The sequence below is a fragment of the Hydractinia symbiolongicarpus genome, chromosome 9, assembly GCF_029227915.1.
Source record: "Hydractinia symbiolongicarpus strain clone_291-10 chromosome 9, HSymV2.1, whole genome shotgun sequence".
In the NCBI taxonomy this organism is placed as follows: domain Eukaryota; kingdom Metazoa; phylum Cnidaria; class Hydrozoa; order Anthoathecata; family Hydractiniidae; genus Hydractinia; species Hydractinia symbiolongicarpus.
In genome coordinates this window covers 7,192,898-7,210,702 of record NC_079883.1, presented here as the reverse complement: position 1 = coordinate 7,210,702, position 17,805 = coordinate 7,192,898, and the positions used below count along the sequence as shown (strand labels likewise).

General features: G+C 40.5%; 2 protein-coding genes and 9 non-coding genes across 11 annotated transcripts; 5 read left to right on the top strand and 6 right to left on the bottom strand.

Moving 5' to 3' along the window:
- The first annotated feature begins 758 nt into the window (after window positions 1-758).
- On the top strand, window positions 759-1,445 carry LOC130657127 (histone H1-delta-like). Its single transcript, XM_057460092.1, has one exon. It carries the CDS (start codon window positions 879-881, stop codon window positions 1,428-1,430), a length of 552 nt encoding a protein of 183 aa, XP_057316075.1. The 5' UTR covers window positions 759-878; the 3' UTR covers window positions 1,431-1,445.
- Window positions 1,446-4,767: 3,322 nt separating this feature from the next.
- On the top strand, window positions 4,768-4,886 carry LOC130661723 (5S ribosomal RNA). The gene has a single exon (XR_008988901.1). It is a non-coding gene; the product is annotated as a 5S ribosomal RNA (ribosomal RNA).
- A 328-nt stretch (window positions 4,887-5,214) lies between these two features.
- On the bottom strand, window positions 5,215-5,379 carry LOC130659459 (U1 spliceosomal RNA). The gene has a single exon (XR_008986664.1). It is a non-coding gene; the product is annotated as a U1 spliceosomal RNA (small nuclear RNA).
- Window positions 5,380-5,564: 185 nt separating this feature from the next.
- On the bottom strand, window positions 5,565-5,756 carry LOC130660513 (U2 spliceosomal RNA). Its single transcript, XR_008987710.1, has one exon. It is a non-coding gene; the product is annotated as a U2 spliceosomal RNA (small nuclear RNA).
- A 4,863-nt stretch (window positions 5,757-10,619) lies between these two features.
- Window positions 10,620-10,738, top strand: LOC130661711 (5S ribosomal RNA). Its single transcript, XR_008988889.1, has one exon. It is a non-coding gene; the product is annotated as a 5S ribosomal RNA (ribosomal RNA).
- Window positions 10,739-11,066: 328 nt separating this feature from the next.
- LOC130659458 (U1 spliceosomal RNA) lies at window positions 11,067-11,231 on the bottom strand. Its single transcript, XR_008986663.1, has one exon. It is a non-coding gene; the product is annotated as a U1 spliceosomal RNA (small nuclear RNA).
- A 185-nt stretch (window positions 11,232-11,416) lies between these two features.
- Window positions 11,417-11,608, bottom strand: LOC130660512 (U2 spliceosomal RNA). The gene has a single exon (XR_008987709.1). It is a non-coding gene; the product is annotated as a U2 spliceosomal RNA (small nuclear RNA).
- Window positions 11,609-12,518: 910 nt separating this feature from the next.
- LOC130657126 (histone H1-delta-like) lies at window positions 12,519-13,179 on the top strand. Its single transcript, XM_057460091.1, has one exon. It carries the CDS (start codon window positions 12,583-12,585, stop codon window positions 13,132-13,134), a length of 552 nt encoding a protein of 183 aa, XP_057316074.1. The 5' UTR covers window positions 12,519-12,582; the 3' UTR covers window positions 13,135-13,179.
- A 3,292-nt stretch (window positions 13,180-16,471) lies between these two features.
- On the top strand, window positions 16,472-16,590 carry LOC130661699 (5S ribosomal RNA). The gene has a single exon (XR_008988877.1). It is a non-coding gene; the product is annotated as a 5S ribosomal RNA (ribosomal RNA).
- Window positions 16,591-16,918: 328 nt separating this feature from the next.
- On the bottom strand, window positions 16,919-17,083 carry LOC130659455 (U1 spliceosomal RNA). The gene has a single exon (XR_008986661.1). It is a non-coding gene; the product is annotated as a U1 spliceosomal RNA (small nuclear RNA).
- Window positions 17,084-17,268: 185 nt separating this feature from the next.
- On the bottom strand, window positions 17,269-17,460 carry LOC130660511 (U2 spliceosomal RNA). Its single transcript, XR_008987708.1, has one exon. It is a non-coding gene; the product is annotated as a U2 spliceosomal RNA (small nuclear RNA).
- Window positions 17,461-17,805: the final 345 nt, after the last annotated feature.

Here is a 17,805-nt window from a genome sequence, read left to right as displayed (position 1 = left end):
CGGATGGACGGCGACATAGTAAAAATCACGGCTGTTGATTTAGCCGTAGGATGGAGAGCGACTGTAGCGAGTGGATGGTAACTTACATGAATGCTAACAAAGGCGACGATACTAAGTGCGTGATATTACTTTCCAATATGTCTGCGTACATTCCGTTTATCAACGCATTACGCCAGAACGTGCGCGCGCGTTACACAGTAGACCATGCAGCCGAAATGCGACAGTGCGACCCTGCCAGGAGTCGAACCTGGAATCCCCTGATTCGTAGTCAGATGCCTTATCCATTGGGCCACAGGGCCATGCTTATGACTTCGCCCCATCGTCATTTTGGCTTGCGCATTCGTTTTACTTACGACAGAATTCTTCGTGTTTGTAGCCATGAAAGAAAGGGACTTCTGTGAGTGAATTTTTTTACTGTGGTCTAATAAAAAAGTCGAAACGCAGTGCCCAATATATGAATTGCTCCTAATAGCCGGAAACAGGCCGTGTCGATGATGTAGGCCGACATACGCAACGCAAACCAAAGAACGCTTTATGAAAATCCTAACACGAGCGCGGAAGAAGCCCAAATTAACAGACTAGATGTAATGCTGAAGACCTCAAACTCCAGCAGCTTCTCTTGCAGACTATTGCGTCGTACTACAAATAAAAATTAACATGCTTTCGCATAGTCGCGGCACCCAAAACGGACATTATACGATGTACAGAAACACACATTTCTGTTTTCGCGCCAAATCAATTCCCGGGAGTGGTACTTTTACGTCCGCATACTTCGCACCGTCTTAAATTATATCTCATTTACACGGTAATGTTTAGTATACTTCTACTGTGATAACAAGCATCGTTTATCGTTGGATTGTTGTAAGAAAACATTAAAAATGAGTGAAGCAGCTTCTCCAAAGAAAATCGCACCCAAGAAGAAACCTGCTGCAAAGAAGACAGCTGATCACCCTAAATATGTGGACATGATCAAGGCTGCTATCGCTACCCTAAAGGAACGCGGTGGTTCATCTCGCCAAGCTATTACAAAATATATTCATGCAAATTACAAAGTTGCTGAAAACTCAGATCATCATCTGAAAATGGCTCTTAAACGAGGAGTAACATCAGGCGATTTGATTCAAACTAAAGGCACTGGTGCTTCTGGATCATTCAAGCTAGGTCAGGTAAAAAAAGAAAAACCTAAGAAAAAGGCCGCAGCAAAAAAGCCAACGGCAAAGAAGCCTACTGCAAAGAAAAGTACACCAAAAAAGAAGCCAGCAAAGAAGAGCACGCCAAAGAAAGCAGCAAAGAAGCCTGCCACAAAGAAAGCCTCAGCTAAGAAACCAGCAGCTAAGAAACCCACAAAGAAGCCTGTTGCTAAAAAACCTGCAGCAAAGAAGGTCAAAAAGACTCCCAAAAAGGCAGCAAAGAAGACCGCAAAAAAATAATTTGTGTGTATCTGGCTATTACATTAACAAACGGCTATTTTTATAGCCACACATTTACAAAAAAACATTATCTTGGTACAAAGTTAAACTTGTTTAAGTCACTTAAACAGTTAAAAAAGAGTAAATTTAAGATTAGATTCCCTAAGTTTAAGTATTTTCGTTTTTAAATTTCTTATTTTCTTGCTTTTACTTTTCTTGCCCTTCATATTTTTAACATTGTCAAACTTTATGTAGCATAAAATTTTTATGTAGCATAAAATTTAAACAGAAAGCAGGACAAAGTTTGATATAAAAAGCTAGCCGTAATATTTTTTATGGATGTGTGGCTATAAAAATAGCCGTTTTTTGTTTGGTAAGATGCTTAGGCACGTTCCCCACGAATTCTTCTTGCCAACTGGATGTCTTTAGGCATGATTGTAACTCGTTTTGCGTGAATGGCACACAAGTTAGTATCCTCGAACAAGCCAACAAGGTACGCTTCAGAAGCCTCTTGCAGAGCCATAACGGCTGTGCTCTGGAATCGCAGATCTGTTTTGAAGTCCTGAGCAATTTCTCGCACAAGACGCTGGAAAGGCAACTTGCGGATCAAGAGCTCGGTTGACTTCTGGTATCTTCTGATTTCTCTGAGAGCAACTGTACCAGGTCTGTAACGATGTGGTTTTTTCACTCCTCCAGTAGCTGGTGCGCTTTTCCTCGCAGCTTTAGTGGCGAGTTGTTTTCGTGGAGCCTTTCCTCCAGTAGATTTACGTGCAGTTTGCTTTGTACGAGCCATATTTTAAGAAGTCGATGTAGTACGGATACACAAGACGGTCTAAAATGCACTATCGCGCCAAAGTTTTATTTCTCATATTGATTGACAGCTAAGGTTCAAAACAAACCATTTGATTGGTGCTAAGAAAGTAATTTCTGATTGGCTGCATAATGACATTACGCTCATTACTTTAACATTTTTATAAAATCTGTGTTTTTTGGCTACGGGAAAACGGCTGTATCTTCTGATACACAAAAGCTTTTGACTTTTTTTTTTTTTAGTAAGTAGCAGAAGGTTTGGCGAATTCCAACGATGCCAAATTTATTGCCTTACTGAAACATTAAGACCACGAATTTTTAAAAAAACTACAGTTTTACTTAAAAAAATGTACAAAATGTTCGGAACATTTTGTAATGACGCAACTCTATTGGTTAATTAGGGTGTTTCCACGAGCAGTAGGTAATTTTATGGCCTCTTTTTAAAGCTGTCTGAATTCTGTTAACTCAAACGTTGTTTTTGTACTCGTTCTGTACGCAACTATATCAATATGTCTGGACGCGGAAAAGGAGGTAAAGGATTGGGAAAAGGAGGTGCTAAACGTCACCGAAAAATTCTTCGTGATAACATTCAGGGAATCACAAAACCTGCTATTCGGCGTCTTGCTCGACGAGGTGGTGTCAAACGTATCTCTGGCCTTATCTATGAGGAAACCAGAGGTGTACTGAAGGTTTTCTTAGAGAATGTTATTCGTGATGCTGTAACCTACACAGAGCACGCTAAACGCAAGACCGTTACCGCTATGGATGTTGTTTATGCCTTAAAACGTCAAGGAAGAACTCTTTACGGATTCGGAGGTTAAGCGTTGTCATTGCTCAACAAAAACGGCTATTTTTATAGCCACAAATCTTTTAAAACATTACTTTGTGCACGCTTCCAAATTACACAATGTGTAAAGTCTTGTCACAGTTACATTTATTGCTATACGATACTATGTCATATATGACACAAAAAAAATTTAGAAATACTTTGTAGGGTTAATTTGCCTGGGAGTGTTTCCGTGAAAAGCTGGGTTAAGTTAAATGTAAGCAATAACATGGATCAATGTACTTGTCTTTTCTGCAAGTACAGCTAATAATACGTATGAAAAGTGAAGCTAATCCACACACACATGGGGAAGTATTTTAAATGTAGGCTAGTGTTCTTAAGCACATTATTTAGAAGTTTTATTAACTTCGGTTAACTTGTAGTGACGCCAAGTAAATGTTTTTTTAAAGATGTGTGGTCTTAAAAAAGACCGTTTGTGTTTGGTAGACGTTGGTTTACTTGCTGCTTGTGTATTTTGTGACGGCTTTTGTTCCTTCACTGACTGCGTGTTTTGCAAGTTCTCCAGGCAAGAGAAGACGTACTGCGGTTTGAATTTCACGAGAAGAGATGGTCGACTTTTTGTTTTGAAGAGCCAAACGCGAAGCTTCGGAAGCAATGCGCTCAAAGATGTCGTTGACAAATGAGTTCATGATGCTCATAGCTTTGCTTGAAACTCCGACATCTGGGTGAACTTGTTTCAAAACATTGTAGATGTAAATAGCATAACTTTCCTTTCTCTTTCTCTTGCGTTTCTTTTCACCAGTTCCACCAATCTTTCCTCCTTTTTTGCCGGCTCTTTTTTCACCTTTCTTGGCTACTTTAGGTGCCTGTTTTCCTCCTTTAGCTGCTGCGTCAGACATGGTTAAAAATTTTTGCTACTTAACTTGTAAATAAGCATTAAACTGCAAGTCAAAACTTTTTGTTTATAAGTAAAAAAATCGGATCGAATTCGATCCGAAAACGCCGATACGCAATTTAATTGGTTAAAAAAAAAATCTTTTGTTTAATACTTAATTATGATTGGTTAAAAAAACATGATTTCGATCCTATTTTTATGATGAAAAAACGAGTAAAGTTTATTTCGTTAACACTTACGTTAAATATTCGTACGTTTTTGTATTAACTTACAAATCAAATCGCAGTTATGTCTGGACGTGGAAAAGGTGGAAAAGCTAAGGCTAAAGCCAAGACAAGATCCTCAAGAGCTGGACTTCAATTTCCAGTCGGTAGAGTGCATAGATTCCTTCGTAGAGGGCACTATGCTAACCGAATTGGATCTGGAGCACCAGTTTACTTAGCAGCCGTCTTGGAATATTTATCTGCTGAGATATTGGAGTTGGCTGGTAACGCAGCAAGAGACAACAAAAAAGCTAGGATTATTCCAAGACATTTACAATTGGCTGTTCGTAATGATGAAGAATTAAACAAACTTTTGAGCGGTGTAACCATTGCAGCTGGTGGTGTTTTGCCAAACATTCAAGCTGTCTTACTCCCAAAGAAGAACGACAAAGGACAGAAGAAGTAAACCGCTACACTCAGAAAACAACGGCTATTTTTATAGCCACACATCTTTAAAAAAACATTGTTTTTTTCACAAAACTATAACCTTAAAGTCTAATAGATAATCCATGCATACGCCTTGTCCTAAGTAACTCAAAGAAATTAAATAAAAAAATTTGATCACAACGTCAAAATAAATTGCACGTATTTGCACCTACTAATGTCTACGGCCATACCACGATGAACACACCCGTTCTCGTCTGATCACGGAAGTTAAGCATCGTCGGGCCGGGATAGTACTTGGATGGGGGACCGCCTGGGAACTCCCGGTGTCGTAGGCTTTTCATTTTCATTTGCTGTGATATATTTCTTGTTATAACAATTAAGGAACGTGGCGGTTGTTGAAAGTGTTTCCTATGACATTTTCCTACGACATTTTCAGGTGATAGTACGAGAAAAAAGAGCTTTCAAATGCATACAAACTCGATCTATTGCCGATCATCCAATAACCCTGACGGAATGGCAAATAAAATAAAATTCCGCCGCCTTCCGAGGACTTATATCGCAATCACGTTTCGTAACAGCCAAGCGAGGTTTTACCTTAGCGTTTAAGTCACCACCGACATTTGGCCGCGCAACTTTTCTAAGCTCATTCATTTTGACTTAAGGAGGGGGCGAGCGCGGACGCAGGCCCCCACTACCAGAAATTGTACGGTCGAGTTACTGACGTTTGCAGTAATCGCAGAGGTCAGCCCAAGCGTAGTGCAATGCAAGAGCCTCACTCTGGAAGAAAACCCTCATTGATCAGTCTTTACTTCCCCGTCAGGTAAGTATGAGTTGGAACTGCACCGTAGCATGAGGGTACCCTTCAAAGTTTGTTAATGCTTGTGGCTTGAGTGTGTTATAAACTGCCGTGTCGCGGGGCATAGGCTGTATTCTCCCCCAGTGTACGCGTTTTGTTCCCGCCGTAGACTATGCAGAGTGCCGTCGGAAAGAGGACTGCTATTATTCTTTTATTGCTTATGTGGGCCGCCATCGGTAATAGTGCAACACCAAGGCAACCCGTGGTCACGGCGTGAATGAATCCACCTCCATGACCCAAGGCCAAAAATCAGATTAATATACTGACCATTCAGAGAATGGCCTACCAGATATTAAACTGATAAGAACAGATACTACACTTGATCTTAGCCATTAGGCCGAGAAGCGATAAAGAACAAGCGTTGCCATGATAGGCATCGTCCACACACCGTAACTGCTTGTGGAGCATGTCACGTTACTGTAAAGCTTACAACTGTCACCGCGTACGGATGGACGGCGACATAGTAAAAATCACGGCTGTTGATTTAGCCGTAGGATGGAGAGCGACTGTAGCGAGTGGATGGTAACTTACATGAATGCTAACAAAGGCGACGATACTAAGTGCGTGATATTACTTTCCAATATGTCTGCGTACATTCCGTTTATCAACGCATTACGCCAGAACGTGCGCGCGCGTTACACAGTAGACCATGCAGCCGAAATGCGACAGTGCGACCCTGCCAGGAGTCGAACCTGGAATCCCCTGATTCGTAGTCAGATGCCTTATCCATTGGGCCACAGGGCCATGCTTATGACTTCGCCCCATCGTCATTTTGGCTTGCGCATTCGTTTTACTTACGACAGAATTCTTCGTGTTTGTAGCCATGAAAGAAAGGGACTTCTGTGAGTGAATTTTTTTACTGTGGTCTAATAAAAAAGTCGAAACGCAGTGCCCAATATATGAATTGCTCCTAATAGCCGGAAACAGGCCGTGTCGATGATGTAGGCCGACATACGCAACGCAAACCAAAGAACGCTTTATGAAAATCCTAACACGAGCGCGGAAGAAGCCCAAATTAACAGACTAGATGTAATGCTGAAGACCTCAAACTCCAGCAGCTTCTCTTGCAGACTATTGCGTCGTACTACAAATAAAAATTAACATGCTTTCGCATAGTCGCGGCACCCAAAACGGACATTATACGATGTACAGAAACACACATTTCTGTTTTCGCGCCAAATCAATTCCCGGGAGTGGTACTTTTACGTCCGCATACTTCGCACCGTCTTAAATTATATCTCATTTACACGGTAATGTTTAGTATACTTCTACTGTGATAACAAGCATCGTTTATCGTTGGATTGTTGTAAGAAAACATTAAAAATGAGTGAAGCAGCTTCTCCAAAGAAAATCGCACCCAAGAAGAAACCTGCTGCAAAGAAGACAGCTGATCACCCTAAATATGTGGACATGATCAAGGCTGCTATCGCTACCCTAAAGGAACGCGGTGGTTCATCTCGCCAAGCTATTACAAAATATATTCATGCAAATTACAAAGTTGCTGAAAACTCAGATCATCATCTGAAAATGGCTCTTAAACGAGGAGTAACATCAGGCGATTTGATTCAAACTAAAGGCACTGGTGCTTCTGGATCATTCAAGCTAGGTCAGGTAAAAAAAGAAAAACCTAAGAAAAAGGCCGCAGCAAAAAAGCCAACGGCAAGGAAGCCTACTGCAAAGAAAAGTACACCAAAAAAGAAGCCAGCAAAGAAGAGCACGCCAAAGAAAGCAGCAAAGAAGCCTGCCACAAAGAAAGCCTCGGCTAAGAAACCAGCAGCTAAGAAACCCACAAAGAAGCCTGTTGCTAAAAAACCTGCAGCAAAGAAGGTCAAAAAGACTCCCAAAAAGGCAGCAAAGAAGACCGCAAAAAAATAATTTGTGTGTATCTGGCTATTACATTAACAAACGGCTATTTTTATAGCCACACATTTACAAAAAAACATTATCTTGGTACAAAGTTAAACTTGTTTAAGTCACTTAAACAGTTAAAAAAGAGTAAATTTAAGATTAGATTCCCTAAGTTTAAGTATTTTCGTTTTTAAATTTCTTATTTTCTTGCTTTTACTTTTCTTGCCCTTCATATTTTTAACATTGTCAAACTTTATGTAGCATAAAATTTTTATGTAGCATAAAATTTAAACAGAAAGCAGGACAAAGTTTGATATAAAAAGCTAGCCGTAATATTTTTTATGGATGTGTGGCTATAAAAATAGCCGTTTTTTGTTTGGTAAGATGCTTAGGCACGTTCCCCACGAATTCTTCTTGCCAACTGGATGTCTTTAGGCATGATTGTAACTCGTTTTGCGTGAATGGCACACAAGTTAGTATCCTCGAACAAGCCAACAAGGTACGCTTCAGAAGCCTCTTGCAGAGCCATAACGGCTGTGCTCTGGAATCGCAGATCTGTTTTGAAGTCCTGAGCAATTTCTCGCACAAGACGCTGGAAAGGCAACTTGCGGATCAAGAGCTCGGTTGACTTCTGGTATCTTCTGATTTCTCTGAGAGCAACTGTACCAGGTCTGTAACGATGTGGTTTTTTCACTCCTCCAGTAGCTGGTGCGCTTTTCCTCGCAGCTTTAGTGGCGAGTTGTTTTCGTGGAGCCTTTCCTCCAGTAGATTTACGTGCAGTTTGCTTTGTACGAGCCATATTTTAAGAAGTCGATGTAGTACGGATACACAAGACGGTCTAAAATGCACTATCGCGCCAAAGTTTTATTTCTCATATTGATTGACAGCTAAGGTTCAAAACAAACCATTTGATTGGTGCTAAGAAAGTAATTTCTGATTGGCTGCATAATGACATTACGCTCATTACTTTAACATTTTTATAAAATCTGTGTTTTTTGGCTACGGGAAAACGGCTGTATCTTCTGATACACAAAAGCTTTTGACTTTTTTTTTTTTTAGTAAGTAGCAGAAGGTTTGGCGAATTCCAACGATGCCAAATTTATTGCCTTACTGAAACATTAAGACCACGAATTTTTAAAAAAACTACAGTTTTACTTAAAAAAATGTACAAAATGTTCGGAACATTTTGTAATGACGCAACTCTATTGGTTAATTAGGGTGTTTCCACGAGCAGTAGGTAATTTTATGGCCTCTTTTTAAAGCTGTCTGAATTCTGTTAACTCAAACGTTGTTTTTGTACTCGTTCTGTACGCAACTATATCAATATGTCTGGACGCGGAAAAGGAGGTAAAGGATTGGGAAAAGGAGGTGCTAAACGTCACCGAAAAATTCTTCGTGATAACATTCAGGGAATCACAAAACCTGCTATTCGGCGTCTTGCTCGACGAGGTGGTGTCAAACGTATCTCTGGCCTTATCTATGAGGAAACCAGAGGTGTACTGAAGGTTTTCTTAGAGAATGTTATTCGTGATGCTGTAACCTACACAGAGCACGCTAAACGCAAGACCGTTACCGCTATGGATGTTGTTTATGCCTTAAAACGTCAAGGAAGAACTCTTTACGGATTCGGAGGTTAAGCGTTGTCATTGCTCAACAAAAACGGCTATTTTTATAGCCACAAATCTTTTAAAACATTACTTTGTGCACGCTTCCAAATTACACAATGTGTAAAGTCTTGTCACAGTTACATTTATTGCTATACGATACTATGTCATATATGACACAAAAAAAATTTAGAAATACTTTGTAGGGTTAATTTGCCTGGGAGTGTTTCCGTGAAAAGCTGGGTTAAGTTAAATGTAAGCAATAACATGGATCAATGTACTTGTCTTTTCTGCAAGTACAGCTAATAATACGTATGAAAAGTGAAGCTAATCCACACACACATGGGGAAGTATTTTAAATGTAGGCTAGTGTTCTTAAGCACATTATTTAGAAGTTTTATTAACTTCGGTTAACTTGTAGTGACGCCAAGTAAATGTTTTTTTAAAGATGTGTGGTCTTAAAAAAGACCGTTTGTGTTTGGTAGACGTTGGTTTACTTGCTGCTTGTGTATTTTGTGACGGCTTTTGTTCCTTCACTGACTGCGTGTTTTGCAAGTTCTCCAGGCAAGAGAAGACGTACTGCGGTTTGAATTTCACGAGAAGAGATGGTCGACTTTTTGTTTTGAAGAGCCAAACGCGAAGCTTCGGAAGCAATGCGCTCAAAGATGTCGTTGACAAATGAGTTCATGATGCTCATAGCTTTGCTTGAAACTCCGACATCTGGGTGAACTTGTTTCAAAACATTGTAGATGTAAATAGCATAACTTTCCTTTCTCTTTCTCTTGCGTTTCTTTTCACCAGTTCCACCAATCTTTCCTCCTTTTTTGCCGGCTCTTTTTTCACCTTTCTTGGCTACTTTAGGTGCCTGTTTTCCTCCTTTAGCTGCTGCGTCAGACATGGTTAAAAATTTTTGCTACTTAACTTGTAAATAAGCATTAAACTGCAAGTCAAAACTTTTTGTTTATAAGTAAAAAAATCGGATCGAATTCGATCCGAAAACGCCGATACGCAATTTAATTGGTTAAAAAAAAAATCTTTTGTTTAATACTTAATTATGATTGGTTAAAAAAACATGATTTCGATCCTATTTTTATGATGAAAAAACGAGTAAAGTTTATTTCGTTAACACTTACGTTAAATATTCGTACGTTTTTGTATTAACTTACAAATCAAATCGCAGTTATGTCTGGACGTGGAAAAGGTGGAAAAGCTAAGGCTAAAGCCAAGACAAGATCCTCAAGAGCTGGACTTCAATTTCCAGTCGGTAGAGTGCATAGATTCCTTCGTAGAGGGCACTATGCTAACCGAATTGGATCTGGAGCACCAGTTTACTTAGCAGCCGTCTTGGAATATTTATCTGCTGAGATATTGGAGTTGGCTGGTAACGCAGCAAGAGACAACAAAAAAGCTAGGATTATTCCAAGACATTTACAATTGGCTGTTCGTAATGATGAAGAATTAAACAAACTTTTGAGCGGTGTAACCATTGCAGCTGGTGGTGTTTTGCCAAACATTCAAGCTGTCTTACTCCCAAAGAAGAACGACAAAGGACAGAAGAAGTAAACCGCTACACTCAGAAAACAACGGCTATTTTTATAGCCACACATCTTTAAAAAAACATTGTTTTTTTCACAAAACTATAACCTTAAAGTCTAATAGATAATCCATGCATACGCCTTGTCCTAAGTAACTCAAAGAAATTAAATAAAAAAATTTGATCACAACGTCAAAATAAATTGCACGTATTTGCACCTACTAATGTCTACGGCCATACCACGATGAACACACCCGTTCTCGTCTGATCACGGAAGTTAAGCATCGTCGGGCCGGGATAGTACTTGGATGGGGGACCGCCTGGGAACTCCCGGTGTCGTAGGCTTTTCATTTTCATTTGCTGTGATATATTTCTTGTTATAACAATTAAGGAACGTGGCGGTTGTTGAAAGTGTTTCCTATGACATTTTCCTACGACATTTTCAGGTGATAGTACGAGAAAAAAGAGCTTTCAAATGCATACAAACTCGATCTATTGCCGATCATCCAATAACCCTGACGGAATGGCAAATAAAATAAAATTCCGCCGCCTTCCGAGGACTTATATCGCAATCACGTTTCGTAACAGCCAAGCGAGGTTTTACCTTAGCGTTTAAGTCACCACCGACATTTGGCCGCGCAACTTTTCTAAGCTCATTCATTTTGACTTAAGGAGGGGGCGAGCGCGGACGCAGGCCCCCACTACCAGAAATTGTACGGTCGAGTTACTGACGTTTGCAGTAATCGCAGAGGTCAGCCCAAGCGTAGTGCAATGCAAGAGCCTCACTCTGGAAGAAAACCCTCATTGATCAGTCTTTACTTCCCCGTCAGGTAAGTATGAGTTGGAACTGCACCGTAGCATGAGGGTACCCTTCAAAGTTTGTTAATGCTTGTGGCTTGAGTGTGTTATAAACTGCCGTGTCGCGGGGCATAGGCTGTATTCTCCCCCAGTGTACGCGTTTTGTTCCCGCCGTAGACTATGCAGAGTGCCGTCGGAAAGAGGACTGCTATTATTCTTTTATTGCTTATGTGGGCCGCCATCGGTAATAGTGCAACACCAAGGCAACCCGTGGTCACGGCGTGAATGAATCCACCTCCATGACCCAAGGCCAAAAATCAGATTAATATACTGACCATTCAGAGAATGGCCTACCAGATATTAAACTGATAAGAACAGATACTACACTTGATCTTAGCCATTAGGCCGAGAAGCGATAAAGAACAAGCGTTGCCATGATAGGCATCGTCCACACACCGTAACTGCTTGTGGAGCATGTCACGTTACTGTAAAGCTTACAACTGTCACCGCGTACGGATGGACGGCGACATAGTAAAAATCACGGCTGTTGATTTAGCCGTAGGATGGAGAGCGACTGTAGCGAGTGGATGGTAACTTACATGAATGCTAACAAAGGCGACGATACTAAGTGCGTGATATTACTTTCCAATATGTCTGCGTACATTCCGTTTATCAACGCATTACGCCAGAACGTGCGCGCGCGTTACACAGTAGACCATGCAGCCGAAATGCGACAGTGCGACCCTGCCAGGAGTCGAACCTGGAATCCCCTGATTCGTAGTCAGATGCCTTATCCATTGGGCCACAGGGCCATGCTTATGACTTCGCCCCATCGTCATTTTGGCTTGCGCATTCGTTTTACTTACGACAGAATTCTTCGTGTTTGTAGCCATGAAAGAAAGGGACTTCTGTGAGTGAATTTTTTTACTGTGGTCTAATAAAAAAGTCGAAACGCAGTGCCCAATATATGAATTGCTCCTAATAGCCGGAAACAGGCCGTGTCGATGATGTAGGCCGACATACGCAACGCAAACCAAAGAACGCTTTATGAAAATCCTAACACGAGCGCGGAAGAAGCCCAAATTAACAGACTAGATGTAATGCTGAAGACCTCAAACTCCAGCAGCTTCTCTTGCAGACTATTGCGTCGTACTACAAATAAAAATTAACATGCTTTCGCATAGTCGCGGCACCCAAAACGGACATTATACGATGTACAGAAACACACATTTCTGTTTTCGCGCCAAATCAATTCCCGGGAGTGGTACTTTTACGTCCGCATACTTCGCACCGTCTTAAATTATATCTCATTTACACGGTAATGTTTAGTATACTTCTACTGTGATAACAAGCATCGTTTATCGTTGGATTGTTGTAAGAAAACATTAAAAATGAGTGAAGCAGCTTCTCCAAAGAAAATCGCACCCAAGAAGAAACCTGCTGCAAAGAAGACAGCTGATCACCCTAAATATGTGGACATGATCAAGGCTGCTATCGCTACCCTAAAGGAACGCGGTGGTTCATCTCGCCAAGCTATTACAAAATATATTCATGCAAATTACAAAGTTGCTGAAAACTCAGATCATCATCTGAAAATGGCTCTTAAACGAGGAGTAACATCAGGCGATTTGATTCAAACTAAAGGCACTGGTGCTTCTGGATCATTCAAGCTAGGTCAGGTAAAAAAAGAAAAACCTAAGAAAAAGGCCGCAGCAAAAAAGCCAACGGCAAAGAAGCCTACTGCAAAGAAAAGTACACCAAAAAAGAAGCCAGCAAAGAAGAGCACGCCAAAGAAAGCAGCAAAGAAGCCTGCCACAAAGAAAGCCTCGGCTAAGAAACCAGCAGCTAAGAAACCCACAAAGAAGCCTGTTGCTAAAAAACCTGCAGCAAAGAAGGTCAAAAAGACTCCCAAAAAGGCAGCAAAGAAGACCGCAAAAAAATAATTTGTGTGTATCTGGCTATTACATTAACAAACGGCTATTTTTATAGCCACACATTTACAAAAAAACATTATCTTGGTACAAAGTTAAACTTGTTTAAGTCACTTAAACAGTTAAAAAAGAGTAAATTTAAGATTAGATTCCCTAAGTTTAAGTATTTTCGTTTTTAAATTTCTTATTTTCTTGCTTTTACTTTTCTTGCCCTTCATATTTTTAACATTGTCAAACTTTATGTAGCATAAAATTTTTATGTAGCATAAAATTTAAACAGAAAGCAGGACAAAGTTTGATATAAAAAGCTAGCCGTAATATTTTTTATGGATGTGTGGCTATAAAAATAGCCGTTTTTTGTTTGGTAAGATGCTTAGGCACGTTCCCCACGAATTCTTCTTGCCAACTGGATGTCTTTAGGCATGATTGTAACTCGTTTTGCGTGAATGGCACACAAGTTAGTATCCTCGAACAAGCCAACAAGGTACGCTTCAGAAGCCTCTTGCAGAGCCATAACGGCTGTGCTCTGGAATCGCAGATCTGTTTTGAAGTCCTGAGCAATTTCTCGCACAAGACGCTGGAAAGGCAACTTGCGGATCAAGAGCTCGGTTGACTTCTGGTATCTTCTGATTTCTCTGAGAGCAACTGTACCAGGTCTGTAACGATGTGGTTTTTTCACTCCTCCAGTAGCTGGTGCGCTTTTCCTCGCAGCTTTAGTGGCGAGTTGTTTTCGTGGAGCCTTTCCTCCAGTAGATTTACGCGCAGTTTGCTTTGTACGAGCCATATTTTAAGAAGTCGATGTAGTACGGATACACAAGACGGTCTAAAATGCACTATCGCGCCAAAGTTTTATTTCTCATATTGATTGACAGCTAAGGTTCAAAACAAACCATTTGATTGGTGCTAAGAAAGTAATTTCTGATTGGCTGCATAATGACATTACGCTCATTACTTTAACATTTTTATAAAATCTGTGTTTTTTGGCTACGGGAAAACGGCTGTATCTTCTGATACACAAAAGCTTTTGACTTTTTTTTTTTTTAGTAAGTAGCAGAAGGTTTGGCGAATTCCAACGATGCCAAATTTATTGCCTTACTGAAACATTAAGACCACGAATTTTTAAAAAAACTACAGTTTTACTTAAAAAAATGTACAAAATGTTCGGAACATTTTGTAATGACGCAACTCTATTGGTTAATTAGGGTGTTTCCACGAGCAGTAGGTAATTTTATGGCCTCTTTTTAAAGCTGTCTGAATTCTGTTAACTCAAACGTTGTTTTTGTACTCGTTCTGTACGCAACTATATCAATATGTCTGGACGCGGAAAAGGAGGTAAAGGATTGGGAAAAGGAGGTGCTAAACGTCACCGAAAAATTCTTCGTGATAACATTCAGGGAATCACAAAACCTGCTATTCGGCGTCTTGCTCGACGAGGTGGTGTCAAACGTATCTCTGGCCTTATCTATGAGGAAACCAGAGGTGTACTGAAGGTTTTCTTAGAGAATGTTATTCGTGATGCTGTAACCTACACAGAGCACGCTAAACGCAAGACCGTTACCGCTATGGATGTTGTTTATGCCTTAAAACGTCAAGGAAGAACTCTTTACGGATTCGGAGGTTAAGCGTTGTCATTGCTCAACAAAAACGGCTATTTTTATAGCCACAAATCTTTTAAAACATTACTTTGTGCACGCTTCCAAATTACACAATGTGTAAAGTCTTGTCACAGTTACATTTATTGCTATACGATACTATGTCATATATGACACAAAAAAAATTTAGAAATACTTTGTAGGGTTAATTTGCCTGGGAGTGTTTCCGTGAAAAGCTGGGTTAAGTTAAATGTAAGCAATAACATGGATCAATGTACTTGTCTTTTCTGCAAGTACAGCTAATAATACGTATGAAAAGTGAAGCTAATCCACACACACATGGGGAAGTATTTTAAATGTAGGCTAGTGTTCTTAAGCACATTATTTAGAAGTTTTATTAACTTCGGTTAACTTGTAGTGACGCCAAGTAAATGTTTTTTTAAAGATGTGTGGTCTTAAAAAAGACCGTTTGTGTTTGGTAGACGTTGGTTTACTTGCTGCTTGTGTATTTTGTGACGGCTTTTGTTCCTTCACTGACTGCGTGTTTTGCAAGTTCTCCAGGCAAGAGAAGACGTACTGCGGTTTGAATTTCACGAGAAGAGATGGTCGACTTTTTGTTTTGAAGAGCCAAACGCGAAGCTTCGGAAGCAATGCGCTCAAAGATGTCGTTGACAAATGAGTTCATGATGCTCATAGCTTTGCTTGAAACTCCGACATCTGGGTGAACTTGTTTCAAAACATTGTAGATGTAAATAGCATAACTTTCCTTTCTCTTTCTCTTGCGTTTCTTTTCACCAGTTCCACCAATCTTTCCTCCTTTTTTGCCGGCTCTTTTTTCACCTTTCTTGGCTACTTTAGGTGCCTGTTTTCCTCCTTTAGCTGCTGCGTCAGACATGGTTAAAAATTTTTGCTACTTAACTTGTAAATAAGCATTAAACTGCAAGTCAAAACTTTTTGTTTATAAGTAAAAAAATCGGATCGAATTCGATCCGAAAACGCCGATACGCAATTTAATTGGTTAAAAAAAAAATCTTTTGTTTAATACTTAATTATGATTGGTTAAAAAAACATGATTTCGATCCTATTTTTATGATGAAAAAACGAGTAAAGTTTATTTCGTTAACACTTACGTTAAATATTCGTACGTTTTTGTATTAACTTACAAATCAAATCGCAGTTATGTCTGGACGTGGAAAAGGTGGAAAAGCTAAGGCTAAAGCCAAGACAAGATCCTCAAGAGCTGGACTTCAATTTCCAGTCGGTAGAGTGCATAGATTCCTTCGTAGAGGGCACTATGCTAACCGAATTGGATCTGGAGCACCAGTTTACTTAGCAGCCGTCTTGGAATATTTATCTGCTGAGATATTGGAGTTGGCTGGTAACGCAGCAAGAGACAACAAAAAAGCTAGGATTATTCCAAGACATTTACAATTGGCTGTTCGTAATGATGAAGAATTAAACAAACTTTTGAGCGGTGTAACCATTGCAGCTGGTGGTGTTTTGCCAAACATTCAAGCTGTCTTACTCCCAAAGAAGAACGACAAAGGACAGAAGAAGTAAACCGCTACACTCAGAAAACAACGGCTATTTTTATAGCCACACATCTTTAAAAAAACATTGTTTTTTTCACAAAACTATAACCTTAAAGTCTAATAGATAATCCATGCATACGCCTTGTCCTAAGTAACTCAAAGAAATTAAATAAAAAAATTTGATCACAACGTCAAAATAAATTGCACGTATTTGCACCTACTAATGTCTACGGCCATACCACGATGAACACACCCGTTCTCGTCTGATCACGGAAGTTAAGCATCGTCGGGCCGGGATAGTACTTGGATGGGGGACCGCCTGGGAACTCCCGGTGTCGTAGGCTTTTCATTTTCATTTGCTGTGATATATTTCTTGTTATAACAATTAAGGAACGTGGCGGTTGTTGAAAGTGTTTCCTATGACATTTTCCTACGACATTTTCAGGTGATAGTACGAGAAAAAAGAGCTTTCAAATGCATACAAACTCGATCTATTGCCGATCATCCAATAACCCTGACGGAATGGCAAATAAAATAAAATTCCGCCGCCTTCCGAGGACTTATATCGCAATCACGTTTCGTAACAGCCAAGCGAGGTTTTACCTTAGCGTTTAAGTCACCACCGACATTTGGCCGCGCAACTTTTCTAAGCTCATTCATTTTGACTTAAGGAGGGGGCGAGCGCGGACGCAGGCCCCCACTACCAGAAATTGTACGGTCGAGTTACTGACGTTTGCAGTAATCGCAGAGGTCAGCCCAAGCGTAGTGCAATGCAAGAGCCTCACTCTGGAAGAAAACCCTCATTGATCAGTCTTTACTTCCCCGTCAGGTAAGTATGAGTTGGAACTGCACCGTAGCATGAGGGTACCCTTCAAAGTTTGTTAATGCTTGTGGCTTGAGTGTGTTATAAACTGCCGTGTCGCGGGGCATAGGCTGTATTCTCCCCCAGTGTACGCGTTTTGTTCCCGCCGTAGACTATGCAGAGTGCCGTCGGAAAGAGGACTGCTATTATTCTTTTATTGCTTATGTGGGCCGCCATCGGTAATAGTGCAACACCAAGGCAACCCGTGGTCACGGCGTGAATGAATCCACCTCCATGACCCAAGGCCAAAAATCAGATTAATATACTGACCATTCAGAGAATGGCCTACCAGATATTAAACTGATAAGAACAGATACTACACTTGATCTTAGCCATTAGGCCGAGAAGCGATAAAGAACAAGCGTTGCCATGATAGGCATCGTCCACACACCGTAACTGCTTGTGGAGCATGTCACGTTACTGTAAAGCTTACAACTGTCACCGCGTACGGATGGACGGCGACATAGTAAAAATCACGGCTGTTGATTTAGCCGTAGGATGGAGAGCGACTGTAGCGAGTGGATGGTAACTTACATGAATGCTAACAAAGGCGACGATACTAAGTGCGTGATATTACTTTCCAATATGTCTGCGTACATTCCGTTTATCAACGCATTACGCCAGAACGTGCGCGCGCGTTACACAGTAGACCATGCAGCCGAAATGCGACAGTGCGACCCTGCCAGGAGTCGAACCT

Bases quoted from the DNA above. Each gene is read 5' to 3' on its own strand.
- LOC130657127 (XM_057460092.1), top strand. From the start codon at position 879: ATGAGTGAAGCAGCTTCTCCAAAGAAAATCGCACCCAAGAAGAAACCT.
- LOC130657126 (XM_057460091.1), top strand. From the start codon at position 12,583: ATGAGTGAAGCAGCTTCTCCAAAGAAAATCGCACCCAAGAAGAAACCT.